This window comes from Xylaria bambusicola, assembly GCF_022495145.1.
Source record: "Xylaria bambusicola strain CBS 139988 unplaced genomic scaffold F5B22scaffold_21, whole genome shotgun sequence".
NCBI classification, from domain to species: domain Eukaryota; kingdom Fungi; phylum Ascomycota; class Sordariomycetes; order Xylariales; family Xylariaceae; genus Xylaria; species Xylaria bambusicola.
In genome coordinates, this window is record NW_025953574.1 from 490189 (window position 1) to 508972 (window position 18784).

Genomic DNA, 18784 nt, shown 5'->3' on the forward strand with positions numbered 1-18784 from the left:
TGTGGTTGAAGGACTTGGATTTTTCGCTCTCAAACTTGGTATTGTAGTAAGGGATTGCTCTCATAGGCGTGTAGGATACGAAGTCAACAACAAGCTCGACAATAAGAGCGCACCATCGCGCAGGTATTGTGGAAAAGAGATTCTAGCGCACATTTGTCAGTAGAAAAGGGACGGCAGACTAAACTCATAAGTCAACTCGTGCTTGAATTGGGTCGAGGCGCAATCGATTAAGATCTGACTAGATGCGGGGAACGATGAAGCACGCGGCGTAGATATTATACACGATCTTTACGCATGTTGGCTCTGCATTGCAGGAGCTCCTGCATCTCGGTGTAGTGATCTGTAATCCCAAGCTATAGGCACAACCCAGACCGCTTCCACAGAGCTGAGGCAGAGACTCTACACTATTATCGTCTCCTAGCCGTTTTACAGGACTATATATATGCTTATCCAGACTATTTTTTAAAAGTCTCTTTTATCGTTAAAATGCTCAACAGCTGGTCGTGAGTGTGCCGAGGACCTAACTAAATAGTCTATCTTGAGCTACTCGGGCGGATACCTTTCCATATGTGGACACTTGGGTGGTTGTCTGGTCCTTACGCTAATGCTTGGTCACTATGCCTCATTTTGTCCTACCCTAGGTGAGGCAGGTCAGACAGTTAGGTACGTAGGCGCTCAGAGCGCCAGGGAAAGAGAGGCAAAGTAGATAATACGACTAGGTAAGATATAGATGGCTTGTGCTGACGTGGGGGCCAGTAGTCCTTGTCTATCATCTACCTGAGGTATCTACATAGACAGTATTTCATATCAAGCGAGGAAAGTTATCTAAGACTAGAGGAAATAGTACTAGGCCCATTGAATTGCGACATTGATTTATATACAGTACCGTGGCTGATTCATTACGCAACATAGACCATGGTCCAGCAGCTTATAATCCTCCCAAAGTTCTGATTATTCAGAATCTAGTTCACAACTTGACCCTAAGCAAACTACCGCAATGGAAACATTTACTCCTTCAACCCTCTGACAACAGTGTTTTACGAAGAATCATTCCTGGATGTAATACCTTCACTCATTCTAGCATGGGCAGAATTACACCAACAAAAATTGCGACCAAGTCGCTTTGTTAATTGTCTTTGATGCGAGTCTGATACCTTTCAGCCGACTCATGCTAGTAGTTCTTTCTACTCGCCCGCTGTGGACTAATGGTGTTCTAGACATTATATCATATATACGTGTAGATACTAAGGGGGTATAGTATAGGTGCCGTGTCATCACAAGAAGAGTTACATTATGACTCGAGGTTCAGTGCCAGGTGCCGAAATTATTCCTCGGGCACAGTGGCTGGGATTTCAGCGGCGCCTGAATTCCCAGCACTGCCCTCTCCCTCGGCTGAATTGGAGCTTGAGGCTGATGCGCCCTTTAGTCTCCGCCGCCTGGCTCTCCTTTCTTCTGCCGCTGACCTCCTGAGGCTTTCCTTTTGCTCTCCATCCCCATCATCATTGCCATCGCCCCCTCTCATATCCTGTAGCAACATGGCAGCTCTCTGGGCTACACCATCTTCGCTGGTTTCGGAAGGTGCAGATCCCGGCGATAGGAGATTAGGGGAGAAAGGGTTCCCTTCGGAATCTATGCCACCTATGTCATCATTTTGGCGTAGTCCAGCTTCAGCCTCTGGAATCTCATTGGGATCGGGTATCTTTTGACCCGATGCGATCCGTACTTGGTGCCTCTCTTTGAGTCGAAGCCTCTTTCTTCTTTCCCGCTGATCTCTAGCCTGAGGCGCGGCCGCCCGTAATTTCTCAAGCAGAGAATCCATAGCACCAGCCGACTGGGGTGACGGTGGCGCACCCTCAGCGGTCCCTGATAGTTTGAGTTGTGGGTGCTTGCGCTTCATATTGGCCTCATTCCTACGTCGCGTCTCCTCGTATTGAATGTTCTTTTCTCGACTCTTCTTCCACTCCTGTAAGAACAATGCTAGCTTGGCAAAGAAGTCGCGTCGAGCACTATCATCTGCCGGATCTTCGCCATAGAAGACCATTATGTCCTTGTACGTCCGCATCATTTCTTCTAGGTATAATTCCATTTGTTCGGCCTTTCGGCGGGCATCCTTCATGCAGCGCTGGACGATCTGAGCGACACGATCCTGCGGATGGAACGTCTTAGGATCACTAAGGTTGCCACTGTCGAGGGACATTTGGATATTTCGAATGTTGTCAATATACTTCTTCGCATCAACCTGCAACTGCTCAATATTGATCTTCTGCGCCGTAATGACGCTCTGGATATCAACAGCAAACCCTTCCCATTCGGGGTATTGATTGCGAACGATACGCTCAACGAGATCGGCAAGTGTAGATTCATTCTTGTCATCCTTAACCATGCCTAAGCGAGCGAGCGAGCTCAATTTGAAGCCACGAGCCTGCTTATTAGCGTCATTCATATAATTACCAATATCGAGAATAAGACCAAGAACGTTCATCAATGATACTGAATCACGCAACGACTCTGATACCGAAACAACTTGATGCATCTTTTCTGCGATCTCGTCGTAGTCAAATTCGTAGCTTCTCGTGAGAGCCAGTGCTCGGATCCTGCTCTTCCAGTAGTGGTGCAGCTCGAAAGCAGTATAGAGATAAATCTGATCCTGTCTGGTAAGCTCCGCAGGATCCTGTTCTCGGGTTTCCTTATTAGCCTGGGGACCAGTCCAATCCTTGCTGTATGGAGCCATGAGTTTCACAGTGTTGTCCGGGATATTGCAGAGATCGTCTTTCTGCAGGAAATCCATGACAACGCCATTATCAAGTAGTTCGTTATCACAGTGGATGATCATCTGCACAATTTTCTCAACTGAATACTGAGAGAACTTGGCAAATGCAATTTCTATAGTCATATTAGTTGCGGGAGACTCCAAATATTGGCCACGTAACTTACCATAAGCTTTTCGAAGATCGGCAGAGATGATTTGCTTCTTGTCGTCCTTCTTAGAGTTTCCGCCACCAATTTTCTTGATCTCTTTAGCCATGAAAAGCTTCTCGACTTCATCCAGGATCCCCTTCTTGCTGAGTTCAATATATTTCTCTTCCCTAGCCTCTGCAGAGGGAGTGTGGGCCGCCCAATGACTTGTCTCTGGAGCATCGACCTTTTCCCAATGGAGAGCTTTTAGCTTCTTTTTGGGCCTAACTACTGGAAGTCCAATACCGGGCAGTGTAGGCGCGAAATTGTTTCGAGAAGATAAGAAATGTCCAGATATTGCGCCTGGCATGGGTGGGGGAGGTGGTGGAGGCATTCCTCCGAGGCCACCTGGCGGTGGAGGAGGGGGAGGAGGAGGAGCTCCTGAAAGAGCGCCGGGCATGGGAGGCGGCGGCGGCGGCGGTGGAGCACCTGCCAGCATCCCAGGCATTGGTGGCGGGGGAGGCGGCGGTGGAGGGGGAGCAGCACCAGGAAGCTGTCCGGGCAAAGGGGGAGGTGGTGGCGGAGGCGGCGCAGCTCCTGGCAAGTGTCCTGGCATGGGAGGAGGCGGGGGCGGTGGAGGCGGAGCGGTAGTATCATCAACTTGAATCTTCGGAGTATCATTGTCGCTTGGAGTTATCGGCGACTGGGACTCGAGACTTGGGTGTGATGGCCCGGTGGTAGTACCATCTCCGTCATCGGAATCACTTCCATCCAGCTTACCCTTTGCCCGGATTTCATCCATGAGATTATTTGCTTGTTTAGGGTCCATGACAGGCCTCCTGATCTCAACCACCCTAGGCTTCTCATAAATGGTCTCATCGTCATCTCCAGGTCTTTCACCGTCAGTAGGGGGTCCACCATGTGTGCCAACAGGCTTTCTTGGGATCTTAGTGTTCCGCCTGACAGATCCAAGCATGCCACTAGATATGCTTGGAGGTGGCAGACCGGAGCCTTCAGGGGCATCCGGATAAGACTGGTCATAACCCTCCATCTCCTCACGGAGTGCACGTAGCCGATCAGAGGGTCCTACAGCATCGCCCCAGACACGACCTTCAAGCTTGTATTGGGTCTTTTGCCTCTCCAGCTGCATAGCAAGTCGATCCATGAGTTTTTCACGGTCAAGAATACCTTGCATACGGGAAGCATCTTCTTGGCCTGTTTTGTTGCTCATGGCGCCCTTGGCAGCCTGTGATGCGGCAACGTCTTGGGCGTCTCTTAACATCAAGTAAAGTTCTCGTGTCTCTAACTCATAACGTTGAGCCTCTTTCGTGCGGATCGTCTGCATGTTTTCAATTTCAGCTTTCAGTCCGTCAGCTTGTCGCCTCTGGGCCTCAATGAAGCGTGACTGTTCATCTAGTTGCCTCTGTAGCTTGGCTACCAGCCCATCAGCACCAAGCTCAACTCTAGCTTTCATTTCATCCCGCTCCGCCATGGCGGCCTCGGCAATTTGACGCGCTTCTAAGGCCTCATCTAGGGCTTGCCGAGCCTCAGAATCTGTATGGAGTTTGTCCAAAAGGTTCTGTACCGTAAAATTAAGACTCTGCTTGAGATCCAAATTCGGTAGACGCCTATCCATCGCAACATAACTGAGCATTGCGTCGACAAGTTGGAACATTCGCAGCCGCTCCTCTCCATCATTCTCACGGATGAGGAGAAGATGCTGGAGAGCAGATACGAAGTAATCCTGAGTTTTCGTGCCTTGTAGGCGTTGCTGAATGGCGTCCACGATCTGGGCAGGATCATTAAGATCCTTAACTTCCCCTTCAATACTATCTTTCATACTACTGTTCTCCCGCTCCAGCATGTCCTCGTAATCGATGGCTTCGTTGGTGCGAAACCGTTCAATTTGCTTGTCTATCAGGTCATATTGAAACCCTTCCATTTTCGTGAGGATCCGCTTGATGCCACAAGCACCGAATTGGGCTCTGATATGCATACGAAGCTGGAGATCTCTTTCCGGCGCGTCGATGATCATGTTCACCAGAATGAGAGTAGCCACAGCATACTCCATGAGTAGGTTTTCCATGCCAATACCGCCGGTTCGTACCTCGTCGCTAGCACCGACAAGGCTGCCCATCTTTCCACGGCCATCAACAGTAACTTCTACCAATCGCATCCACGCATCGAATCTCCCATTCTCGTTTTGTTGCGCTTTGACATAATCCATGGCCTGGATGACCTTCAGATGGCCGCTCCCATCCTCCCAGTGGCAAAGAAAAGTCAAGACGTCACTGACAAGTTTCCGGGTCGTGAGCCTTGGTGAAATGAGCGACGTTGCCAGAGCCACAACAACTTGTTGGTGAGCCAGCGCGTCGTCTGCGCCATACTTGTTGTTTAGTAAAGCTTTCAAACACTTTATAATATCGTATTCCTTGTCCAAGTTCTTGTCACTCGATTTGGAGTCTGAGGGAGCGGCCGGTCCCACTGCGGTCTTGCGGTTAATCTTGAGCAGAACATTGGTGAGAGCCACCTGCCCTTGACATTCGATGAAGCGCCTCACCCAACCGATCTGTTGTGTCCTCAGATTGACCTCAAGACTACCTAGGCCTTTGGAATCCAGGCTATTCTCCATCACTTTCCGAACGTACCACTCGGGAGAACCTTCCTCGTCAGAATTTGTAGTGATATCGACATTTGAGTATTGGCCCGTCCGGGCTGTCTGTCTTCGTTTCTGTTCTCCCTGCCACTCAGTTAAACGATCTTGGTAAATGAGTGTCCATTTTTTGGAGGACGGGTATGCCTGCATTTGCCGCCGCGCCTGCTCGGGGAGGTTGTGCCATCCTCGCTTTTGCATCAATTCGTAAAACATCTGTTCAGTAAGTCGGTCATCGTCCGGTCGCGTGAGAGAGAACCCGTCTGAACCGCCCAGCTGTTGCTGCACGGGAGGGGCGGGAAATTTGGTTAATCGGTGTGAGTCTCTGCTGGAGGTAACCGAGCTCTGAGAGGTTGCACTGGGGAGTGCTGTTTTGGATGAGCGAGTGTTGCCGGTAGAGTTTGAAGGTTGGCCGTTACCTGAAAAAATGCTGGACTGGTCACTTTGCCGTGAAGTCCTACCAAAGCCCGGCTGACCCCAGCCGGGGAGAGAATCCCATCTCTCATTATATGAAGACGAAGGTCCACCGCCCGTGTTACCCTTAGAAGGTTGTGTGGCCGAGTGTGGTCCCCATTGCTGGAATTGTGTTTGGCGACCAATTGTTGCCATTGTAATATTGCTAGATCCGGGGGGAGGGCGTGAAGCTGAGAGGTGAGAGCCGGCTAAGCCGTTGCTATCAGATGGATATTGGTAGTAGTCAGCAGCGCCTTTGTTGGGCGAATCGCGCCGAGTAGGCATTTGATCAGACCGTGGAAGATAATCAACGGGGATTGGACCTCGATCGTTATGTGTATTACCATAGGGAACAACAGCTATACTTGCAGTCGAGCTGTTCACACTAGCATCAGGGGTATTGGGCCGATCGACTGACGTAATAGAAGACTCTCGCACATGTCGAGAAGACCGCGAAGACGGCTCGTAGTCTGGGGCTAGGAAGCGGCCTTCCTCGCTGCCGGTATGCCGCTTCTCGCTCTTGTGTTTGCTTCGTGAGAAAAACCCTTTGCCGCCTGAAGATTGCCTGGATTTGTCGGCAGAAGACATATCTGCGCCGTGCGAAGGGACGCTGGAACGCCGATATCCAACTGCCCTTCAAACGGCGATTTTACCCGGGTGGGAAAGTACTCTATGCGAGCCGATGCTCGAAGGAGGTGTTAGATATCGACACTAAGTGCTTTAACGTCGCAAGCGGGTCGTCGTCAATGTATTGGAGGCTGCTGTCGCAAACCGGATAACATCATGTTCCCGTCCGCAGTGGGCAATGGTTTGAAAGTATCGTATAGGCGCGTTCGAAGAGATGTGATGGAACAAGGATCTGCATAAACCGACTAGGGGATCAGCATTGAGTTGGACGATGAAGCAACAGTCAGATTTGTGCTGCATAGTGCATGGGGCACGGGCGCGCCATCTTTAAGTAGAAGAGTCACCTAACTGGCTGCATCTGGAACCTAACGAACTTGGAGAGGCGGAAGAACTAGGATCAATATGATAATGGAAAAGACATACTTGTACATGTAGAATAGAGGCCCGAAGAAAGGGGAGAAGTGGAAAGTGTACACCAGATAGGCGGGAAGGGCCGTGGATAAAGCGAGGCTATATCGAAGTAAACTTTAGGTCGGCAACGCTGACGTGGTCGTCGAGAACTCGTAGGTTGATGGCATGAAAAGGAAAGGGAGGGACTAATCTACGCAGAGGCTATTTTGGAAAGAAGACGGTATGACTTGTGCTGCCGCACAAGATTCAATTGGTACTGCTCAAAGGAAGTCCAAGATGCCATGTAACGGCAAGTTGAGAAGGGGTTTGCAGCGGTTGAAGGGTAGGTACCTCGCGGGCCTCGCATATGGCGTAGTACGCAAAGTACTGATACAGATCCGGTGATGAGCGCCGTATGTTGGCGGTTTCTCGCGCTGGCATTGGCCACTGGAGAAGTCGCTAGGGATGTTGTTAGGCGGCGTTTAGTGGTCCAGTGCTCACCGGGACAGCCAATGAGGATCGAGCCACCACCACATCGCGGGTTGCCAGTGATGCCAATGAAAAGAGCCCAATGGTGCTCGGAGGATGTCTGAGCGTTTCTTGTTTCTTCCATTTGCTGCATTAATCCGTATCTAAGTAGAATTAGCACCGGCAGAGTGCACCTTACCGACCTATCTAGTACTGACCTCCGACCTGGCCGAGCTGGCCTGAAAAGCATCTCGCCAGCATCACCACGTTTAGGTACCCGACTCTTTAGCCCCTTGCGTATGTACGGAGTATATGTACCTGTACATATGGGTAGACATGTACGATCCAGGGGCTGCCCTAACGCAGCTAAGTAAGTAGTAGTGGTGTAGGAAAATATACAACCCAACCTAACCCACACCTTCAGTGTATCACCTGTCTACCAAATTGATTAAATAAGTCTACATAGTATTATTTAATTTCTACTACTTAGGTACGTACATTAACCCATGAAAGCCAGGAGGAATGCCATCTTCCTTTGCGCTGGTATGTAAGTAAATAGGACTTCGCTGCATCCAGATATCTTTTGAACCCCAAGTGTCTCACACAGAATCGGCAAATCATCATATGTTGCCGACAATCCGTCATGGTATCTGCTGACGTGACATGGGTGCACCGTGGTGATGTGAACAAGTCTGAAACGGCCAATGGAACAAGAAGAACCCCTTAACTGCTTGATATGTCCAGAATATGTCGCATTAGTGATGAATGTACAGTAGGGTAGGGCGATGACTCCATTTCTTTTGGATCCTCGCTACCTACAGTATATAACTTATGTACACAGCAGCATCTTGACGATATCAAGTGTCATCGGTCTAATCCCTTGAGAGATGTACCTACCTAGTCTGACACGATCACCATGTCGTGCCATACCTAGCTACTACTTTGGTAAGGATACTTCGGCAAGGGCAGAGTAAGGAGATACCTACATATAGTAGGTTGTAACAGTATGTAAATGTATATTACAGATAGGCATGGATGGGGCTAGGGCTTCCCTTTTCTTTTCCTAAATCCATCCTATTATGGTAACATCCACACGCACATCCTATGTATCTACCTATCAATCATGGCGGTACCATCGTGGCTCAATTAAATGGCCAATATTCTGTGCGCGTTGTGTTGGAGGGCATCTCACTTGGGTCAGTAAGATTCAGATGTCGATTATCAAAAATAAGTAGCTGAAATAGGAAGGTGGGGGAGGATCACCGACCAAATGTAGATTATTAACCTGTTTGGGAGGTACAGAGTACACAGTTGTACAACAAATTCCGAGCTTCAATCCTGCTTTTAGTACTCATTACAACACCATCATGGATTATCACAAGGCGCTGCACGCTCTTTCAAGTCCAATCAATGATACATATTTCCCAATAGCTTACATCTCTCATCTGTGCCGCATTTGTCCCATTTGCCGCAAATCGACGCCTTGGACCGAAACCAGAAATATTGCCTGTCTCCGAAACAGTTCCAATTGCCTAAAGTCGTAATTCTAGTCATTAAGGCCGAAGGATATATCAACTAACAATCAGTTGCTGGTACCTCATGTTCAGATCTCTTGGATAGAATACTAGGCTTTCATTCACGAGGTTACAAGCCATTTTTTATGTACATTCCATCTTCATGTGTCTCGGATGCAAATACTCTCATGTCCTCGGTTAGTTCTGCCAGTGGACTGTCAAGGGCTATATTCCAGCCTAACGAACGGCCTGTTGAAGAAAACTGCAATGTCGGTTCTGTTCATTCTTGCCCCGCGTAACAGGAATATCTTCGTAGTTTATTTCAGAGTGTATTCCCCACACGCGACATTGAGGTTGTTCTGGTGGTGTAAATCTTGTGTAGAGACAATTATGAACCAAAAAAAAAAAAATATAAACGTATCATGCATTTCTCCAACTCCCTACCTACTTACTACCCACAGGTAGCCCGAAGCTCAAGCCATTTGGCATTAGAGAGTAGAGACTATCGATGGCAGGTTCATCAAGGATGAACCAGTAGAGCAGCATAGGAAGACAGAGCTCTCCCCAGGCCTACGAAGTAAGAGAATCTTAGAAGAATAGCCATTTGTCGTCGGCTCGGTCTTGGTGATAAGTGCTGGAGAGCAATCATTATAACAAGAATGACAAGATAAGTAGGTGTTAGGACGTCCTAGAGGAACAACGTAGACAGGGACTCTAGGGACCAAGGCGTTCGTCGAGTTTGTAGCACATCTCGTGTTTCCTGTCGATAGTTTAAGATGGCAATTGACAAGCAGGAGTACCTATTTCGCTAGCATGAAGTGTTAAGCTACCTACAACTAGCAGTTACCTCGGTTAGGCCGGTTCGCAAGGCTAAAGTATCTTGTCAACCTCGAATTCTAGGTCTACCATATCACCATGATATAAGCAACATCACAACGATAATCAAGGATTGTTGATTGTTCCCGGTTTGTGTATCTTACAGAACTAAGAAACGAAGATGCGCAATATGATGTTTGAAGGAATAACACTAGGTTAAAAGCTGCTACGATGATTATTTACTACAGGCAATATACCTATGTTTAGTATCAAGAATGCAACCTTACGTAGCTGTGTCCATTTTGATAGACAGGTACCTAATCCATTAGTCTGAACTACCCGACAGACTAAAGTACCCACCTAACGTGAACCCTGGATTCTCCGTCAGGCGTGGCCTAAAGTGGCTTGGCGGACAACTGGCTTACACGTTCATCTGCAACCTCTCAACCATAGCCTCAAGCTACATCCTAGGTATTCATTCTAACTTGGACATCGTGGCATAGTACTCGGCTGGCTCTCTTACCTCCTGCCGCACGCCTAAGTTCCGGTGAGCCGCCAGTAAATGGTGCTCTTGTCCAACTTCTATCTCAGCAATATTCCCTTGTACTCCGGTCGCGTGCCCTATCTGGATCGCTCGGAATCCTCAGCTATCGAACCCGGCACCCCTTAATCGCCATATCGTGTTTCGAACCGCAGAGTTCCGCGAGCAGCATCGGTTCTGAACACCGGCTTGCCGCCTAGCCTGCTCAACTTTCACATTCAAATGGGCTCCACGCTGTCAGTCGTCAAGGTAACGCTTTCCTGCCCCCGTGCGTCTGACAAGGCTCCTACTAAATCGCGTAGACGTTGCTCATCCCAGCGATCATCTCCTTGGTTCTTTTCCTCGCCTTGACATATCTAATCATCCCATTATGGCGGTACTACCGAAACCGATATAGCCAGTACCTACCACTCGACAGCATCTCAACACAAACGACCTCATTACGTATACGGATGCAGAATGCGGTAGCGCGATGGATAGCTTCGTCATCGCGTTGGCGACTACGCTCTCGGGACCGCGTGGCCGTCGCCGATGACGAGTCAGATATAGGCTTCAGCTCGGAAGATGGGGAAGAACTGAACGAAGTGGACGAAGACCGCAGGCATGCGCTTTCGTTAGATACGGGTCACCAACACACCGGTAGCGATAGGAGGTTGAGTAGAGAGTAAGCGCATCCGTTTTCACGTGCTAGCAAAACTTGTAGTAGGGGATATGCTTTGGCGTTATCGACTGACCAAGCATGCGAAGCCTAGAGGAGGGATTTAGAGATGACAGCGACGATGACGACAACCGGGACGGCCGGAACAGACGTTAATCAGAGGGAACATGGGCCATCTTAAGCCTATGTTCATTGTATATTACATTTCTGATATCACGGCTTGATGTTGGCTTTTCATTGTGCCCTAACTACCGATTTTATTAGACTTGCTTTCTAAAGCCTACATGATAATGTTCATGGATTTAGCATCTGTCTATGACTGCCATTCAATACGTCGCGACACAGCCGCACCTTCACATACTCGCCACCCATCAAGCGGTTCATACGATTACATTTCAATTGCACTATTAAGTTCCGACGTAGTCGGGTTCTAACTGACAAGAACGGTACTTTCGTTCCATTGAGGGCTTCGTGCTTTAATTAAGCGGCTCGGTCCGTTGCTTGGTCCACTCTGCCGGTTGGACAGTCATGCGTAAATGACGCGGAAACTTATTCTCTCTATGTTTTACTCATAGCCATGACTCTTCAAAGTCGGACGGCGTCAATAACGCCTAATTCTCGCTCTATAGTCTGCCTGCTGAGTAGATTCCTAACCTCGGAGTAAGGAGTTAAGCGTCATCGTGAAGGAGGCTGTGTTATCCCTCCTCACCTTACCTAGTGAGATGTACTGTGCAGTAGGTCCACGAGTGGGGTCGTTGATAATGGTGGGTAGATAGATGTGCATACAATGGCACATTATTCGGGATTGATGGGCATTTCAGCATCATTCTGCCTTGCACATACAGACCAGGGTGCCATTCAGGAATCGCCTACCTGTATCCGAGCTAATCAGGTAGACAGCGTTTGCCCTCGTCAGGATCCAGCTCGTGCACGTGGCCTGCAAACACATTCCAGCCTTATCTGTAGTGCTGCTGGCGTCGACGAATCCGGACAGCTTCAATAGGATAAGCCGGGGCCCAACACCCTGACCACATGATGCCCCCTCGAGGTCTGGAGGACGGCAGCTGTTTATCTAGTTCTGGTCATTTGAGTCTGTCTCCCATGTCGAAAAGCTGCATATTTCGAAGTTCGCATCTCGACCGGTGCGCCAGGTAACATAGGCCGCATTGTGAGCAGCTAACCCCCTCTCTCCCCTCCCTTCATCCTTGCTTCCGACTAGAGTTGCCATCCATCCAGCTTCCCTCTCCTCTTCCTGGCAGTAGTAGGAGGGTAGGTATTAGGTTTCATATTAGCACGCCACAAACCCCCATTGTTGGCGTTTTTGAATGGGTCGCCTATGGCAAACGGCCAAATGCCACTGGTAACGCTCCCCAACCCAATCTAATAGGTAAGCAATACCTGAATGCACGCGCGCGTGCGAGAGAGAGAGAGAGAGAGAGGAGAAGGACTCAATACCCCAAGGCTCCATGCAACCAGATTTTCGAGAATGCAGCGCCCCTGAAGCCTAAATCCAATTAACCGAGTCAGTCGTTGACCGTTCCCAACAGTCCAAGCTCTAGTTAGCTACGTCTTCATGATTCCACCTTGACTCATCAAGCTTAGCTAGTCAATCAATTGTCGTCATCACCATCACTCTCTGTATTCACTTTGACGACACGTTGGCGAAGGATGGCGCTTCTGAAGCTTTAAGCTATTCTTTTCACGTCCCTTGCGAGAGTCATACCCGGCGAGGCTGGTCTGCCATTCTGCAGCCTGTAAACCAAGCTGAGCTCAGCCGTTAAGTCGCCCAACGCATCTGTCCTCTCATCCCTTCCTAGGAAGAATCAACAAATACGCTATCGGCTATTCCAAGCACATACAATTGGATTGTAACACCAGAGGCTATCTAGGCAGCTCGCTACTTGCATTTCCTCTGCTTAGATGAGCTATTTTCGACCGAGGGTTCATCCTTGTACGGCAAATCTGCTGCATAGTACTACATTGTTTGGCGATTGGAAGCCACCCAGGCAGCCCAGGTAGCTTGGGCAGAGCCTCACACATTGAACCACCATTCCACAACACACCTCCACCCATTTGTTCCATCTCGCATTCCACCAAACCCATATCTCCAGCCATGCCGAGAGTGCGGCTTCCCAAATTGAAGCTTGGCTTCCTCAAGAAGCTGCTGCGTAATCGCCCTGAACCCGCAGTAGGAGTCGAGCCTGTTACCAACGAGCCTGGTTCTTCCACAGACGACCCTGCTACTGCTACGGACAAGCCTGCGACTGAAGAGCCTGCTACAGACGGACCTGCCGAGCAACATGACGAGAAAGCAGGCGTACAGGAAGTTCTCGAAGAATGTCCCATATGTCACGATCCTGTTGGTGCGACAAATCCCGAAGGCATCCTAGAGTCGTGGACACATCTGCACTGTGGCCATAAATTCGGCACGCATTGCATTCAGTCTTGGCTTCAAGAATCCGCCGACCGCAATCCTCACAGTATACCATCGTGCCCTATTTGTCGCAGCATTGCGAAGCACCCCTGCGGGCACCCAATTGTTCTTACGCCAAGGTACTTGTTTTTCCTAGGCGTGCCTCTGCAACCGCTTCCTCCCTCCAATCGTCGGCGGCGACGCCGTCTTTCTCGACGGCCCGGCCATCCTCATAGACCGCCGCCATCATTCCCTGATCAAAACAAGGTGCAAATCGTGGGCAAATGCAGTACTTGCGCAGCCGTCGCAGCGGCAGAGGAGTCGAGAAAGTTGGCTGCGCGCGGTGATGAGACACCAAATAGCAGACAAGGTCAAGATGGCGATAGGAGATCAGGGATCAAGTCTATGATCCTACAGACTAGCTTTAGGCGACCGAGCATTTCGAACCCAGAGTCCCCACGCAGCGAAAGTCGCAGTGTCTTTATCGACCCAACTACCGGTCGGACGAGTCCAACAGCTTACCGTGATTACTTGAACCTATGCCGCATCGAAGTGGCCATGGCAAGGAGACCTACACCTGCTCCAGCGATAGACCGGATCTCGACTTTCTGAAGGTCCTTCACACGTTATTTTTCTGCGAGCCATGGTTTCTCAACATGGCCGCTGGGTCATCTGGATATGCCTCGGTTATATTGGGCGACAGTGGGCACGGTGGAACGCTTGATACATTATTGCAGGATATGGATGTTCGGAGTTCTAGGAACAGGGGATAGGCAACAGATACAGCAGGAAGTGTCTATGGAACGCTATCTAGACTGGTTTGCTGAGGAACTAGAACATAACTTGGGCTCGATGCCACGACAGGAGCCTCGGGAACCTGATTACGACTCTCTTCTATATCTTCCTTTTCTATGTCTTCTCTTTGATCTGGGTAGTACACGACCCAGTTATACTCAACAATTTAAACCGCACTTGGTCTGACGTTGCCTTTTCACTACCTACAGTACTGATGAGATGGCGGGGTTGTGACGATAGGCGGGGTAGAGACGGTGTGGCTAGTTGGGCACTAGGCAGGGGTAGTAGGCCACCTGGGCTGCTTTCAGGGCTCTGTCAGGGAATATAGACAGCTAGGTAGCTGCTCAGGCGGTATCGATCAGGCATGGGGGAATCACAAGCTTTGGCTTAAGCAGTCCCTAATGCAACCCCCATACTATTTTTAGAGCCAATTCCATTGGTAGCTCGAGTAACGTAACTCTCCCGCAAGTGCCTAAACCCATCCCAGCGTTATGTGATTTATTACCTAACCGTACGAAACTAATACCTACTTGGGTTACCTGCCAGCCACTAAAGCAGGGACTTGCAGGTTAGTACCTACAGGCTACTAGTACATGTAAGGTAATAATGCCCAGGTACTGTCGCGTCTTCAGTCTTCGTAACTTCATACAGGTTGTGACAAGATATCCATCTACACTGTAACAACTCTCAGAGCAGAGGACGTTAAACATGAGGTTCAAATCGAACCTTCGGAACGTTCACACATTCTCAAGTATGTATGGCGCATTGAAATGTTCATAAATGATTTCATACTAGTGACTAACACATGGCACGCAAGAACTGGTTGCTGCTCTGTCGTCCCTAGAGAAAATCGCTTGGGTACGTCTCGACGATGAGACAGTCCGCTTCACCGTGATCCCCGATACCGGGTCGCAAGTCTGGGCGTCAGTACATCTGCGAAACTAACGATATGTGTTCCCGTCGAGCTGACCTTCTTTGCTATGTAGCTCGTTGCCAATCGACTTCATCCTTAAGAACTGGACCATCCAATCCGCCGAGCCAAACAACACCATTAATCTCGAGCTCCCGCTGGTGCCGCTGCAACGAGCCCTCAAATCAGCTACCAATGCAGTATCCGCATCCTTGCGCCTGACCAAGAAAGACGGCATACCCATTCTCTCCATGACCATCACGACATCTACCACGCCTGCGAACCACCCTCAAGGCGTCGCCCGCTTCAACCTGAACCCCGCGAACCGTGTCCCGGGAGACGATCCGTTCGGTGACGACGATGACGGAATCTTCGCTGCCGAGCCGTTAGAGACGCACCTGCAGCGCGAGCGCGAAAAGGTCATCACGCAAGACATTCCCGTGCGGGTCCTCCACCCCGAGACGGTCGAGACCATCATGCAGCCCAAGGTGCGAGAGCCCGACGTCCACATCCAGCTACCGCCTCTTCTCCAGCTCAAAGCCATCTCGGACCGATTCACCAAACTCGCCGTCGCGTCACGCGCAGCGTCGTCGACCGCCTCCGCCGCGAGCGTCAATCCAAAGCTCGACTTGAGCGCCAATATGCACGGTGGTCTCCGGCTACGTCTGGACGCAGATAGCCTCAACGTCGAGTCGCAGTGGGGCGGGCTTGAAAATCCACAACTCGATCCCAGCCAGCTGACATGCGCCATCGAGGACCATCCCAGCACGCGGTTCCATAACGAGGGCCCGAACAAATGGGCCACCGTGCGCGTTGACGGGAAGGATTGGAGCAAGGTCCTTAGCGTGGGACGTCTGGACGGGCGCGTCATTGCTTGTTTCGCGGACGAGCATGCTCTGATTCTGTATGTGTATGTGCCGGACCATGATGATCCGGCGATCGATGACGCCGTTATAACTGTGAGTACCCTCTTCATTCTCGAGAAGAATTCATCCCTGGTTCTCGAAGCTAAGTTTTACTATTCATTTCTAGTATTATGTGTCTTCATATAGTCTTTAACACATCCATTTATCGGACGATCAGTGCTACAGACAAACGACATCTAGAGCTGGCTTTTCTATTATAGAGGATGTTGCTTATGATACCGGGGGTTTAATGATATTATGAGTAATGAGATACGAAGATATGATCGTATCTAGCTACGCAAGCCGGGGGGGTTTGCTAGATAGATATCATATGGGCTGTAGATTATTAGACGCGAGTCATTATTGGCATGGGGCATATATCGCCTTGATGGGCGTGTACTCTTAACATAAAAGAAATAACGAAATGTGTTTATGCAATATTAAAATGAAATGAGGCTTGATTTTGCACTCATTGGGTTTGCTTTGAACGTTTACTAGTCGGCTATGGAGCTGGTGGCGAGCAGTCGCTGGGAGCATCTATAGTTCTAATGCCATGAACGTGTCTCGTTCTCAAGATGAGCGCACGAAAGTTCTGAATTCATTTCGGCGAGCCAACATACTCAGTCAATAATCAAGTACGATAATGTTTTGATCTCTTGGTATTGCAGTTAATACCTGAGATAAGCCGCGGTCACAATCCAACTTAGTTTAGTACAAATACAAATTAGAGACATTCGAGGCGTCGGTGTAGGCGGACGCGCGATGATGATTAATAATGGACGGCGATAAATGGCCTTTTGCATCTACGGATTTATTCATATTGTACGAGTCGTGATATCTCTTGTGATAATTTCCAAGCGAAATGTTGGTTACATGGGCTGATTATGGATTATGTCTCAGGACGGAAGTACAGGGTAAGCGGGGTCAGAAAGGGGTGGAATCACGTGTGTGAACCGCATCACTGATTTCCGTTTGGAGAGTTCGCATGCAGGATAGGATGAATTTTTTATTTGGATTTTCACCTGCGTAAATTCCAGAGCTGATACCTCTTCCTTTCCATCTCTTTGTTTGTGTTCAAGTATCTAGGCACGTAAGGTCGTCTTGCGTGGAAGCAAACTTGGACATAGCTGCTAGCAGCGATTGCTCCTCCTAACAGCTCGCCTAGATCTACTTCTTCTTCGGGATGGGAATGGGAGCACTACGCGGCACGTCCGCTGTGAGGAATAAAGTGTTAGTTCTACCAGTCGGAATGAAGACATTTTGGTTGTTCTTGACTGGGAAATCTTTGGGTAAAGCTGGATATGTGACGAGAAGGCAATGAGAGGTCTGAGAACGCTTACTAGCTCCCCCGTAGCCGCCGTCTGGTTTCGCCTTTGGCTTTGCGGCTTGGGTATTGAGTAACTTGCCCAGGGGATCAAGGTCACTCTTCTCGAAATATTCGTGGACTTTTCTGAAATTTTCCTCGTTGGTCAACGGTCTCGCCGCCAATACTCCATAGGCAACACCTAATCGATTGTCATGTGCATGAGGATTGTCCTTAGGTTGCCCGGGGCCGGGGTCGGCGTTTTGGGCGTTGTTTGGGGGCAATGTAGAGTCTTGATAAACCTTCATTTTATGAGATTAGGTAGTATTCTTGAGATTTTGGGTGTTGTCGAAGTTGTGAAGTCTAGATAAGGCGAGAGAGAGCTGTGGATTTATGAAGTGGGATGGTCACATATTAGTCAGTCAAAAAGAAGGTTGAGAGAAGGGAGGAAATCATGAGTCAAAAGCACAAATTCCTCGCTAAATGTCCTTGATAGTGCAACGTGATTGTTGTCTGTACTACTTTGGGGGTATCAAACTTTTCGGTCAGGCGGTATTGGGTTACACGCCCTAGATAATGACAGAGCAAGCAGAAAAATGGTTGCACGGCCGTCTGCGACTTTCAAGAACCTTGAAAGTAAAACGTGAGAGTAGAAATGCAGGGCGTACCAAAACCAGCACATTAGTAACTTGGCGTCCAGATTGTTATTCTAGCCCTTCAGGCCAACTTGCCGTTGACGAGGTCATGCCTTCTATTCAGACGTCATTTTCGTACTTCTTAGTGGAGCTGATTAGTTCAATAGCACAATGAATCTATTGGAAGAGGCTGGTAAAGTCTAGTCTCTTTCTGTACGTTAGAGTATTGAGACTGGCCTTTGGATTTAACAATGAGAGAAGGTATAATTCAATTAGAAAATTTTTTTTAGAGCGGATCTCTAACCTCAAATTGAATTTAGTCGATTTTCTCCGATTTATTTTAGTTGCCGAATGTTTTCTTGAAACTGCTACAATTTGCAATAATGAAAGTACAAATGAAACAAGAGCTAACATTCCTTCTTTTGTTCACACTGCTTATTCATCTTAGAACTACGCTTTAAATTCCCCGAAGCTTTGCTAGTAGTTTACTGGCCCGGTTTAGCAGTGGGAAGAGAGCCTTGAAGTAAGTTCTTACAACATGATGTTCGAAATTACTGAGTCATATAGTGCTGCCATAGAGAGAGGAGGGTTGACTGAGAATGTGGGTGTAACACAACTTGAAGTAAGGGATAATCAACATATCTAGGACTACGTATGTAACACAGGACTTGAGAGGTGTAACGGCACTCTTGCATATAGCCCCTTTGCTCACATATTGTAAGTACTTAGTCACTCTTTTTAGGTCGCAAGGGAAAATGTGTATGCATTAGGTACAATGCCATTTAGGCAGCCTCGACGAAGCCCATTG

The 18784-nt window shown here is 48.9% G+C and overlaps 4 protein-coding genes across 4 annotated transcripts; 3 read left to right on the top strand and 1 right to left on the bottom strand.

Moving 5' to 3' along the window:
* Positions 1-1092: 1092 nt before the first annotated feature.
* F5B22DRAFT_607415 (uncharacterized protein) lies at positions 1093-7072 on the bottom strand. Its single transcript, XM_047974994.1, has 4 exons — positions 7052-7072; positions 5968-6953; positions 2935-5916; positions 1093-2883 (listed from the first exon to the last, which is right to left on the bottom strand). The coding sequence occupies exons 2-4, from the start codon at positions 6587-6589 to the stop codon at positions 1325-1327; spliced, it is 5163 nt and encodes a 1720-aa protein (XP_047830763.1). The 5' UTR covers positions 6590-6953; positions 7052-7072; the 3' UTR covers positions 1093-1324.
* Positions 7073-10809: 3737 nt separating this feature from the next.
* On the top strand, positions 10810-11171 carry F5B22DRAFT_646735 (uncharacterized protein; the record flags this gene model as incomplete). The annotated part of the gene is made up of 2 exons (XM_047978775.1): positions 10810-11021; positions 11105-11171. 2 exons carry the CDS (start codon positions 10810-10812, stop codon positions 11169-11171), a joined length of 279 nt encoding a protein of 92 aa, XP_047830764.1.
* Positions 11172-12422: 1251 nt separating this feature from the next.
* Positions 12423-14692, top strand: F5B22DRAFT_607425 (uncharacterized protein). The gene has a single exon (XM_047974995.1). It carries the CDS (start codon positions 13129-13131, stop codon positions 14038-14040), a length of 912 nt encoding a protein of 303 aa, XP_047830765.1. The 5' UTR covers positions 12423-13128; the 3' UTR covers positions 14041-14692.
* Positions 14693-14738: 46 nt separating this feature from the next.
* Positions 14739-16750, top strand: F5B22DRAFT_607426 (checkpoint protein hus1). The gene is made up of 4 exons (XM_047974996.1): positions 14739-14974; positions 15041-15146; positions 15210-16092; positions 16166-16750. The coding sequence occupies exons 1-4, from the start codon at positions 14932-14934 to the stop codon at positions 16190-16192; spliced, it is 1059 nt and encodes a 352-aa protein (XP_047830766.1). The 5' UTR covers positions 14739-14931; the 3' UTR covers positions 16193-16750.
* The last annotated feature ends 2034 nt before the right edge of the window (positions 16751-18784 follow it).